The sequence below is a fragment of the Triplophysa rosa genome, linkage group LG9 (genome assembly GCF_024868665.1).
Source record: "Triplophysa rosa linkage group LG9, Trosa_1v2, whole genome shotgun sequence".
Taxonomy (NCBI): Eukaryota; Metazoa; Chordata; class Actinopteri; order Cypriniformes; family Nemacheilidae; genus Triplophysa; species Triplophysa rosa.
In genome coordinates this window covers 18,313,315-18,325,730 of record NC_079898.1, presented here as the reverse complement: position 1 = coordinate 18,325,730, position 12,416 = coordinate 18,313,315, and the positions used below count along the sequence as shown (strand labels likewise).

General features: G+C 35.8%; 1 protein-coding gene across 2 annotated transcripts; it reads left to right on the top strand.

Annotated features, from left to right (window-relative positions):
• Nucleotides 1–8,804: 8,804 nt before the first annotated feature.
• Nucleotides 8,805–12,149, top strand: tmem72 (transmembrane protein 72). 2 transcript variants are annotated; one of them, XM_057342721.1, is made up of 5 exons: nt 8,805–8,986; nt 9,740–9,806; nt 11,019–11,090; nt 11,324–11,463; nt 11,607–12,149. In XM_057342721.1, exons 1-5 carry the CDS (start codon nt 8,917–8,919, stop codon nt 11,984–11,986), a joined length of 729 nt encoding a protein of 242 aa, XP_057198704.1. In that variant the 5' UTR covers nt 8,805–8,916; the 3' UTR covers nt 11,987–12,149. The 2 variants fall into 2 exon arrangements, with proteins under 2 accessions (XP_057198704.1, XP_057198705.1); XM_057342722.1 differs by lacking the exon at nt 11,019–11,090.
• The last annotated feature ends 267 nt before the right edge of the window (nt 12,150–12,416 follow it).

The window sequence follows — 12,416 nt, the reverse complement described above, 5'->3', positions numbered from 1 at the left end:
CAACTGTGGCATAATCTGTTTTTTTATTCATTTATTTTAGTTTGTTTTGTTTGTTTATTTTATTAATTTGCATGTTAAGTGTTTCCAACATTGTTTATTATTCTTGCCCAAAGCACCTTATAGGAGCTTATTGCCGCCTGTGTAATAGCCATTAAAACATCTCTAAACACAGTCACACTAAGGTTACAGGAAGCAAAGCCCTTTAAACATTGGTTTAGGTAAAGCGGTGTAAATTGGACAGACTGCTTTCAAATCCTGATTAATTGCCACAAACAATCTGAATTCTAGCCCACCACTGAGACGTGACTGAACACCCTGAGCTCTTTTCATCTCTAAAGATGGTCACACTGGCAGAGCGACTGTGCTGGAGGCTGCCAGCGCCTGCTGACTTTGGCCGGCTCCAGTCTGGCTCATACATGATCCATAAAATTCACAACCTATAGAGCCAAACAAACAAGGGGCTGAGTAGGTTCCTTGCTTTCTGGCTTTATTGGCATAACGCTACAAGGTCACATCGGGTTTTTCTTGAAATGAACAGAGTGATGAGCGTTTTGGGACATAATAGTGCAATACTGGTTCAACAGGCTGTTACGTGATTGCGCATTATGCAGTTGCAATATTCATGATGGGTATTTGGCAGCCCGAAAGGTGGATCAAGAAGTGTTATACACATGGGTCTTAATCAGGTTTGTGCATACATAGTATTACAGTGCAAATGATGATGTACGTGCCATGCTATTCCCCAGAGATGATATCCATTCTTAAAGTGTCCAAAAGGGGGCAGTGTAACTTTTTAACAAACAGCTAATTTATCTTCCCTACAAAACGGTTATGGCAGAATGCTCTTATTAATATTTAACACGTACAGGTTCCATTAAAACAACATGTGTTTAATTTGTGGATAATAAATTCAGCCTAAATCATTGTGTTTGTTTATGGGAACGGTTCTTTTGTCTGATAGCTGTAGTTGATGGCAATTGAACTGTTAGGCCGTATTAAACACTTTCACACTAAAGGCTGTTCATTTACACTCATTAATCTCACAGACGAATCAGTCCAATGACAGAAGCCTGGCTCATTACGGGCTTTTCACTTTTCCGTGGCTCTCTCTTAACCCAAGACTCCTGAAGTCCACCCAGAGCTAATTGAGCCATTCATCACCACTATCTGTAATCTGACTGCTGCAAAACGAGGTTTAACAGAGAAAAAACATACAACATGTCTTTAAAATACACTCATTAAAGTGCTTCAGTCTGATGGGATTCAGTGCCCACTATACTCCAAACACTCGGAATGTTTCATAATAGCTCTGTACTTCATTTTGCCAATATGGATCTTGGAACACATAGAGACACAGGTTAGAACAACACTGTTAATCATGAGAGATATTGAAAGATAATGGTCTTTTGTATGTTAATATTTAGTCTGAATTTCAGAGTATTTTATGCGAGGAATGATTTACGTTGGCTTAATGAAACACTATAGCAATCATTACTCAACCAATACAATAGACTTTTTAATAGTTCTTCTCTTTCAGGGACACAGGTTAATGTTTCTTCTTTTCACAAACACCTACAAACAGTTCTTAGGGTTTGCATCTGAATTATGAAATGTATTATTCTGTATGACATCCCCTCGATCATACACCAACTCACTGCTTTGTCTCCATTAAATTGTGAAACCATTGCCTCTCTCGAACAAATGTATTTTATGATATGGATAGTGTATTATTTACTCTTAATTTTGAAGGGTAATGTGTTTCACTGCAGTGAAATATAGCAGTGTGCATAATGCTTTTCAAGAAAAACTGAAAAACGACCGCTGTGAGAGAGAAGATCTATGGGTTATTCTACAAGCTATTTGTTCAACTCACAGCTAGAATCTCTCCTCTACTTCCTTTGAAAGATTGATGCTACTCTTTTAAAACATGCAGTTTTTCTTTAAACACTTTCGTTTGACTTCCACATTTTGAAATGTGAGGAAAAATATCAAATCTCTGAAAAACCTTTAAATAAGGTCACCGTGGAGCGTTTTATACAGTTTTCAGTTTTGGAATGACGTCCGTGCACATTAGCTTATTATGCACCATATACTGATTTTATGTATAAAGAGTTAATTTGCAAAAACAGATAACTCTGTTTTTTATCATTTTCAAAAATAATGTTTTTATTGTGCATTTCAATTAATCAATTTTAATTAAATAATAGTAACACAAAATAAAAATATTGTTAACTGACACAATAAAACGCAATAAAAAATAATAACACAATTAAAAACATGATGTTTGAGAAATTTGAAATCTGTTTTTGCAAGTAAACTCTTCATATATATTTTTAATATGCAATATGCATTTACTTTTGTTAAGAACTCAATGTGTTCTGTGGCCATCAGTACAATGACTATTTTTTGTGCTTGCTTTGATTTGAGGTCATTATATATTCCGTTTGTCAGAAGAGCAGATGTCTTTATTTTAGAGCAGAGCCCTGACTGACATGATGAGCTTGGCAACTTGCACAAGAGCCGTAATGATTTCCTTCTTCACAATCAAAGCAAAATGCAGCAAAATCAAAAGGATATTATTACAGACATGAATCGCTTTACCTATTTAGCTCTTCAGACGTCAAATGCTAGAATGAAAAATTCTGCTGGTGTCCTTTAATTCAACTTTACAGGAACTTTGAAGAAGATACAACCCTTGTAAGTTTATACGGTATGATCTGTGAGGAGACGTTTATTCTTTCAAAGTTGCACTATATAGTTTGGAATTGTATTGAAAACACTTTGTCTTCCTTTAAAACTTCATTGAAAGACTAACAATCTAAGTGCTGATGTGGCTCTCCTGTGGATTTAAGTCTGGAACTTTACTGCATGGGAAATGCTTGTTGAAATCCTGAAATTCTGAATGTGTACGTATGACAGTTGGAGCCTTAACAGACATTCATACAGTATGGTTGACATGTGACGTCTGAACTCTTGTTTTATATGGTGAATATGAGAGATCCCAGCTGCAGGGTATTAGCCTGTGTGTTCTTTACAAGGACACACTCATCACCGCTGCGGTACTGCAGTCATGCACTTGTGGCTTTTTCTAATCTAGCAGAAGTGCAGCGAGGGCCCCATATAAACACCACGGCTGTCAGGCCTTATCTTCACTTGTGGACTTCTAGCGCGCTTTGCTCGGTGGAACAAAGAGTAGAGCAATCAGAAATAATGAGATAGGCTCGGCCCAGTAATTCACTAAAGCTGATGATCAAATGAGAGAGATTTAAGCACATCCAAAACTTGTGTGCAGGAACCTGCAGTCTGACTGTCAGAAAGGTTAGTTAAAGAAGTTAAGACATTACGTTTTTGTTCAATATATTATATATTATTCATATTTTCAAGTTTTGATATGCTTCGTTTCATTTGTTTTGCACAACAGATGTTTTTTAAGTTTTGCGTGCATGTATTGTTATTTAGTTTTTCTTTTTCTTTTGTTTCCAGGTTTACGTAACAGCGTATGAACTGTGACTTCAACTTCTTGTAATTAGATTACGCTGCTTTCAACTAATGCTTAACAGGAATGAATTCTCTTTCCCAGTATGAATGGACTCATCTGATAAGCTGTCCGTGAGCCATCTGAATCCTTCTGTACCCACAGGCACTCATGGGTAATTTACTCAATGATCCTGTTGGTTGGAAATGGCAGAGGGGATAGATTCTTTAGTCCAGGATCAGTTCTGATATCTTCCATCTCATTATAATTATAATGTAATTGTGTTTTGGAGACGATCAGAGGCTTTACTTTTTGGGGAGTCATTGCAGCTGCCTCCAGCATGAAGCTACGCAGCAGACTTCACTGATGCTCTCCTCTAGAGAGTCTGTCATCGACCAATGCCACCACCCCTCTGACCTCATTTATCATCCCCCATCTGAAGGCAAAGGTCAGTTAATCCTATTTCTGCATCCTCTCAGTGAGGCCTTTCTTAGGATGTTCATATTTATGGAACATTGCGAACCAATGGAATCTATGTTATCAAGTTCAAAGCTCTTATGACCTATACAGGGTGGTCCAAAAGTCTGAAACCACATTGAACGACTAGCATTTAAACATTTGGCCAAATTGGCATGACCAAATCCTGCTAATTCTGAAGTTCATGTTTATTTCATGTTGATTTATTTTCTTGAAAATACTATGCCCTTTAACGTATACGCATATAAAATTATTTCATCATGTACTCATCCTCATGTCATTCTAAACCTGAATGACTTTCTTCACTCTGCAGACCACAAAATAAGATTGTGAGGATTTTGAAGAACATTGGTAACCAAACAACATTGGCCCCCATTGACTTTAATTGTATGGACACAAAACCACATTTCTCAAAATAGTTTCTTTTGTGTTGAGCAGAAGAGTCCTGTACAGGTTTTGAATGACATGAGGGTGGATAAATGATGACAGAATTGATATATTTGTGTATCCCTTTAAAGACTTTTTTACCCCATTGTCTCCTTTTAAAAGTGCAATATCCCCCATTGCCACATAGAGGCAGCAATGGATTTAACGTTGTCAACACATGATGTGATTAATGTATTACAAAAATACCTTACTAATCACTTTCCCAAAGCAATAAAGGAATAGTTCACCTTCAAAATGAAAATTTTGTCATCATTTACTCACTCTCTTGTCATTTTAAACCTGTGTAATTTTCTTCAGCAAAACACAAAAGAAGATATTTTGAAAAATGGTGGTAACCAAAAACTGTTGGTCCCCATTGACTTCTATTGTATGGACACAAAACCAATGCAAGTTAAACGGTTTTCTGTTACCAACATTTTTCAAAATATCTTCTTTTGTGTTCTGCAGAAGAAATAAAGCCATAAAGGCTGGAAATGACAAGAGGGTGTGTAAATAATGACAGAATTTTCATTTTGAATGGGAAACAAAGATCAAGCTTTTCCACTCCACTTACAGTTTTGTAGCTCTTTATATTATATATTTGTGTGTAGTTGTACAAACTCTTACTTTGAGTATCTTATTCATAATGTCTTTTTTATATCTGTGTAAGGTCAGTCTGCAACCTAAATTTTCCCTAGGCCAAATAAAAAGCTTTTTAGTAAAAAGGCAACAGTATGTTGGTGATCAGTCATCTTGAGATTATTTATTTAAAGTAACATAACCTTCTCAAAAATTACTTGACACACGCGTAATATAGCGATGCCGACCAAGAATTCTCTCGTGAGATGTTTATGGAGCAAGATAAAATTGCCATTGTAATCAAGATTAAATGTACCCCAGCAGATCGTGATGAATAACAGATCCACGCCAGAGATCTCATTATACGATGGGAAATGGAGAGACCAGAAATGCATATTAAACAACATGTTTTGTGCTTGAAACCAAAGTGCTGTGGACAGTGTGAATTACCACTTTTTGATTGAACTTGCTTTCAACAAATCATGAAACCGTTTCCAGGGTGTGTTGACCTCTTATTATTTCAGCAGTGAATTGTGGGGGTCCTACAGCGGTCTCTTACATACAATTAACACAATTAGCTAACATCATCAAACTCACTGCAATTGCGGTTGAGTTTTAAGTTTTCCTCAATCCCCTCCGTTCTTTGGCAAAGTCTGTCATCTGTGTGCCAGCAAAATAAATGGCTCTGTGTCACATGTGATGTTTGTACTTCACTAAAGAAAAGATGTTTTCTTGTTGAGGTAAGGCAATACATCAGGCGTCTCAAAAGGCCATCAAATTTCAGATATCACTCCCTAGAGGAGTTATTTACACTCACATGTGTCTGTATAAGGCCTGGACAAATAAGAAAAATTATTACAAGGCCCATAAAAGTGATGAAGGTGAATGTTTTAAGAGCATGAATTAGTAGTCCCTTTGACTTAGCAGTGTCTAGATGTAAACTCTCTGTATTTTGACTAAAAATATCCTATATCATGCAAGATCACTGTCTTTTGTCATAGCGTTCAGCCTTTACATTAGGCATCGCTGTTTGATGTAGTTCAGCTGTGACTAAAACAATTATTATGTGTTCTTGAAGATAGAACAGAACATGTTATAGCCGCAAATACAAACCAGACATCCAAAAATCTAAATGTTAAGGATTTTGTGTTTTGGTTTCTGGTTGAATGATCTCAGGACACTGTCAAAACAACTCACTGATGTTAATCTGTTGATTTTTTTCTGCATTGTTTGGTCAAGCAGAAACCAAATTGGTGACATCAAGAAACTAAATATATACGTTTTTTAATGGATTTATTATTTTTAAAGAGATAGTTCGCCAAAAAATAAAACTGCTGTCATCGTTTGATCCAAATCTGTATACATTTCTTAGTTCTAATGAACACAGAGAAAGATATTTAAACGAAGGCTTTTGACCAAACAGTGCCACCATTGACTACCATAGTAGGGAAATTTTTTTTTTTTTTTTTAGTTCTGTTGAACACAAAAGAAGATATTTTGAAGACATTTACATTTAAATGTATGCATTTGGCAGACGCTTTTATCCAAAACATTGCATTGTATTATACATTTGTTTCTGACTATGTGCAATCCCCTGGGATCAAACCCATGACCTTGGTTTTGGTAGTGCAATGCTCTAACCAATGAGCCACAGGGAACATAGGACAGCAAAATTTTCTGGGGCACTTGTCAATCGTTCGTCCAAATCATTTTTCTCTGTGTTCATCAGAACAAAGACATTTGTACAGAATTGGAACAACTTGAAGGTGAGTAAATGATGACAGAATTTTTATTTTAGGGTATCCCTTCAAAGTTAGAGTGCATTAACCCATTTCCTTTAACCCATTCTATTAAAATGTACCACAACATTATTTTCCACGATACTGTTTTTGTTCTGATGGCCTTATATTTATACATATACAGCATGTAAGAATCTGTATCATTTGGCTACATAAAAAAATTATTGAAACTACTCCAAAATGTATCCATTTTGATACGATAGGTATAAAAAAAGCTTAAAAGATGCAGAATTTGCATACAGTGTGCAGAGAAAAGACAGGTCGATATCTACATATCCATTTAAACAACATATAATTGAAAGAATACTACAAGAAAAGCTGTTTGTTGTAAGCGGACAATAAACAATTAGAGTAAGTGAGTAACAAATAAACATGAACTTGAAACCTGAAATCAGATTCAGAACCAATACTATGTTTTGGGGTAGATATGGAGAACATGCTGTATGGTATACAGTAAGTCTATACGCCTCACAGTCCACTCTACACTGTAAACAATTATTTGTTGTTTTTGTTAAGTCAATGAATTTCTCACTGAGTTGACTAAACTCTTTGAGTTAACTAATATTTTTAAGTAAACAAATATTTTTGACTAAATAAATATTTTTATGTTGAATTAACTGAAAATATTAAGCCAACCAGGTAATTTTGTTTTTTTAAGTTGAACCAACAAAACAGCAAATACTTTTTTACAGAGTAAGAGCACAGCACAGAAATGCACACACATACCTAAAATAATATGCTGCTAATCTAGAAAACAGTTTACTCCGGCAGAAAACAAAGGTGGTCTTGTTTAGGTGTTAGGGGATTTACGGTTTTCCTTTTAGTGGGAGTCGACTTGCATATCACAGTTGTAAATTATAACAAAACTTTCCAAAAGTTTGCCAAGATAGCCTGTTTTACTCTGCACTGCAGGATGTATATTATGCTGTAGATATATATTGTCTCCTCCAGGGTCTCAGTTAGCTGCAAAGTGATGTCATGTCTTGTGGTCAAGGGCTCTCCTTCGTCCCCCGAATGTCCAGATCACATAAACCTGAAAAATGTATCATTCACATCTGTAATTTTTTAATATATTTATTTATGAACATTCAAAATATTTTTTCCAAAGAATGTGTGTGTGGATGAGATATTTATCCTATCTTTTAGAGGACGTTTTATTGCTTCTTTGATAGACCATGAATTTTGAAATGAAATTTCAAACCATGAAATTTGACCATGAAATGTTCCTTTAAATGAAGCACATAAATTCCGGTTTCGAATTCCTGTTGTTTTTCCTCGATAAACAAAAAACAGTGCATCAAGAAATACCACATCTGTGGATTGAATACCTTCATTTAAACATTCCTGGGGTCACGTGCAATCACATTGAATTTTACAGATCCTCACAGTGTCATGCAGTCGGGCGTGCGCACCGTGGCTGTAATCATTTGCGATCTGTTATGACTAAGAAAAGTCTGACCTTTGACACGGGTAACTGAAGACTGGATGAGACGGTGTCTGTTCAGTGCGTCTCCTGCAAAATGATTAACATCTGTCTTGTGTCAGAATCAGGCTCTGTAAGTACTGCTACGTGCAACAGGCCTACTTTCTCCTCCATTAATCATCTGGTTGAGAACAGGTCTTATCGGCCAGACTTTTCAGACACTTTGCATGCTTTACATTTACTTTGTGAAAACACGTCTGACCTCGTGCCAAGGACACTTTGATTAATTGTGTGATTGGCTGAAGGTAATTTCACTTGACGGTGTCCATCAGAAGCTATAAAATGATGCAGGGTAAAATACCTCTTCTTGAAGGTCACACCAAGCAAGTATGTATATGTGAGTGCTTTCCCTCATGGCTCTTTCTTGCACTTTGCTGGTACCGGGTAATCTTTAACTATAACGTTTTTCATTAGGCTTGCTGTGTTTTATCCATTCACCTTGAATGGAGGTGGAATGTAGCAGGAACAAGCAGAGGGTGGTCAACGTTTTATGTTAGGCTGATTACTACGGTAAAAACTTCATGCAGCTCAGTAAGAAGATTACTAACCATGGGGTCACTGAGGCACAGCCTATGTTGCCATTTTTACACTCACTTTAAGTTCTGATTTCCTCTCCTTTTTAGGAAAAACGTAACTTCCAATAAAAGTTTTAAAGGGAAAGTTCATTCACTTTGGTCATGAAGGGTTCGGCTTTGTGGGTTATTGTGGAATGTGCCTGCAGAGGTTTTGGCATCTCGACTGCTGCAGGTAGGCTTGTGTTTATTGTCATCTTGTAGGTCATTGTTTCAGTTGCCTTACAATATTGCAAGTAAGAATTAGAGTGGTTTTTCCTTTACTGTGAGGTTTTTTTATTTTTAGGGCTTTTTGTGCTTCTTAAATTGAACTGAACTGCTGATTTTACTCTCAGTATTGCTCGAAAATTGCTGGTGTGAAATAAGGGAAAACAGTCTTAGATAGTTAGACGTTTTACATTGGTTTTACATTTAAGTTTTTTTTAATGATAAGTTCATGTAAATATGTGACCCAATAGACAAACTATATTTTCATTTTCTTTAATACTTTTTTGTTTTAAGAGTTATTTTGGTTAAAGAGAGCATTGCAAACTTTAGTAAACAAATTTGTTGTCGAAGCGGTTTTCGTATTCCAGTTTTTTTTCTAATTCACAGATCTGACCAAATCTAAAATATGAATAAAGATTTCTCCAGTTTGCCACAGACACTGTACACCTAATTCTTACAAAAAATACATGCTGCTGTACTGTATGTTTATTTTTCTATCAAACACAACAATACTGACCTTGGGTCATTTTTGTCTACATACACTGTGTGGCAAATCTGACATCTAGTGGCCATTGGATACAACGTGCTACAATTTAACACCAAGAATGAATTTTTTTACACCATATTTGTAATATTTGTTTCTTTGATTGATTATAATTTTTGCATGTCAAGGTTTATGTGAGTGTTGTGTGTTTGTGTTGTTCTCTTTAATGGGCTGCAGTGCTTTGTGCAGTGGGCATAGAGACACTGAGACAGGGGGAGTTCCATAGCTTGGCCGTCTATCTCCTGTGAGTATTAAAAAGGGCTGCCATCGATAGAGTAACACCTTTTATTCCTATCCTTCTCTGAGTTATTGCATTGGACTAACACACAAGTCAGCAGGCATATCTCCCAGAGATTCAACAAAGAGAAAACCATCATGTTTCCATATTTATCAACTTACAACTAAGCACTTTTAATGAATTTGCCCAATGCTTTGTGTTTTTCAAGCTTGGGCAGTTGAATCTTGTGTATGTTTGTGGTTGTGTTTTGACACCTTTAAAATTCACCTATACTGTATATGAAAGGTGCACACAACATCAGTTTCAGGGTTAAGAAGAAATCAAACTATTCCTTGTAGGTAATTTAATTCAAAGATTTTCAGTTACACAAATCGCAGGTCACCCCCAATAAAATTATGGTCATTGAATTTCTAACTGTCATTGGCAATATACAGTAGCTTTTCCTGGGAATTACACACAGATGGAAGCAAGTTGGCCTTTTGTCCCAGATTGTGATCTGTCAGGGCTACCAGCCAAACCAGAGAAGTTCTGCATGACCAACAGGGAGATATTTTCATGAAAAATTAACATAAAGTGGTTGTTGACATGCATGAACATATGAATGCAATAAAGCATCTGGAAGGTCACGATTACGTATTTGCTTTGTGGTCGCTAATAAGTAACTTTGTGGAACAAATGAATAAAGTATGTCTCTGTTTTATTGAACTGTCTAGACTCGGATTCCTTTAACTACGAGGGATGTAACAATATCAAAATCTCACTGTACCTGGTCTTTATACCTGGTCTTTATACCTCGGTATAAAGACTACGGTACGGTATTTATTGCAATGTTTAAAATGACAAATGATGACTTGGAAATGTGCAATAAGCATCCTCCTTTCTTTATCCTCTAATCATAACTGTTGCTTAGAAGTATGAGTTATAGTATGAGATGGGTCAAATGACCTAAAAATCCCTTTTATAAAATAAAACAATTGCACCAGATGGACCTTGCCAAAGGTAACATCTATTATTTTATCTAACATCTCTATGTTAGGCCCAAAAGACCTATCGTTTCATACAGTCATGTGACCACAATAATATTGAGACAATTTTGCTATTGCGATAACACGATATTGATAATATTGTTACATCCCTATTAACTACAGTAAAAATAAATTGTTAAAAAATTGCATACTCTTGTAATATAATAACTGCTGCTGTCTGTATTTTCAACAGGATTTCTTCAGTGTTAATAATGCTGTGTGAAGTTGCATTTTTCATTGATGCTCTGCTGGCAATGTGCCTCTCGTATGTTTTATCAAATTATTAGATGTTGACATATAGCCTGTCTAGAAACTGTATTTTTTGGATTATATTCCAAACTGTATAACTTAAAAAAGCTATTAAGTTAAAATTTCTATGCATGTAAAAGATTTCTTCATTTCATTCCATTTTTACTCTATTCTAACCCGTTAGTTTTAAGTGTTCCTGATCTGTGATAAACGATATGAGCAAAAATGTGTTTTTTTCTTTGCATTTAGTTGTTCACCCACAAAGAGGTTCTTCATCGTTTGGAAGAAGCTGGCCAAAGTTGGAGGGTTCCAGAAATTTCTATATTACACAATGATGTCCGTAATGTGTTTCCTGCATCCAGTGCTTGCATGGCAAGCCGTAATACCAGGTGCTTGGCATTTACATACAATATTACAGCATTATACCGCATGAATAAAGATTATTGTACCACTGACCATGAGATTTATTCCTTTATAGGTTTATTAAAAAATATCATGAACAAACATACAACTGTCAATATATTTTTTACAGGAATAATGCTGCTAGTGACCGGATTCTTGAACTTTATACTAAGCAAAAAGAAAAAATCTGAGCCACCTAAAGAGTCCAGTGCATTCAATGACCCAACTCAATCTTCTGTCAGTTTCACAGACACGGGAGACACTGAACACTTCCACATCATCTCAGGCAAAAGATCATCTGTTTTTCTCAACAATAGCCGATCACATGGTCTCACAGACAGCACTCGGTCTATGCTTGAGGAGGATCAGTCAGTAAAGAAAGCCCACCACAAAAAAACAAACACAAACATGAGAAATGTACACTTTATAGAGAGTATCAGGGAGGATGATTCTGAGATGGAGAAACTGGAGGAAACCACGTCAGAAAAAGCACCAATACTAAGACTGTAAAGGTGTGATCATAAATGTGAAAGATGTCCAGTAAATAAAATACCATGTCAAAATCCGATTCATTGTTTTGCATGTGCATTTATTCTTTCTTTGATTTTTTTAAATTATTATAGTAAGAGTAATAATAGTTAGCAAATGGTTTGATTTATCAATAAAATTTTATATGCCACTCATGCGTTTTGAAGCTACGTGTTTAAGTCTTTTTATTGGCTATATGAAATGTATGTGTTATGTGTTTTTAGCATCTTTATAGGTTTAATAATGGTAAATGTATTTAAGTGTAATGCGCAATGATGTACAGCTTTGTTTGCAAGAGGATTGACAGAAGATCGAAAGCGAAACCTTATACAACTATATATTAACCAAAAGGCATGTTTCTTTAGTCCTCATCTGTAGGTCTACCATAGGTCACCAGTGATCCTCTCCAGGT

Coding starts and splice junctions, on each gene's coding strand:
- tmem72 (XM_057342721.1), top strand. CDS start 8,917: ATGAAGGGTTCGGCTTTGTGGGTTATTGTGGAATGTGCCTGCAGAGGT. Junction 11,091..11,323: donor CTGCTGGCAATGTGCCTCTC/GTATGTTTTATC, acceptor CTTTGCATTTAG/TTGTTCACCCACAAAGAGGT. Junction 11,464..11,606: donor ATGGCAAGCCGTAATACCAG/GTGCTTGGCATT, acceptor TATTTTTTACAG/GAATAATGCTGCTAGTGACC.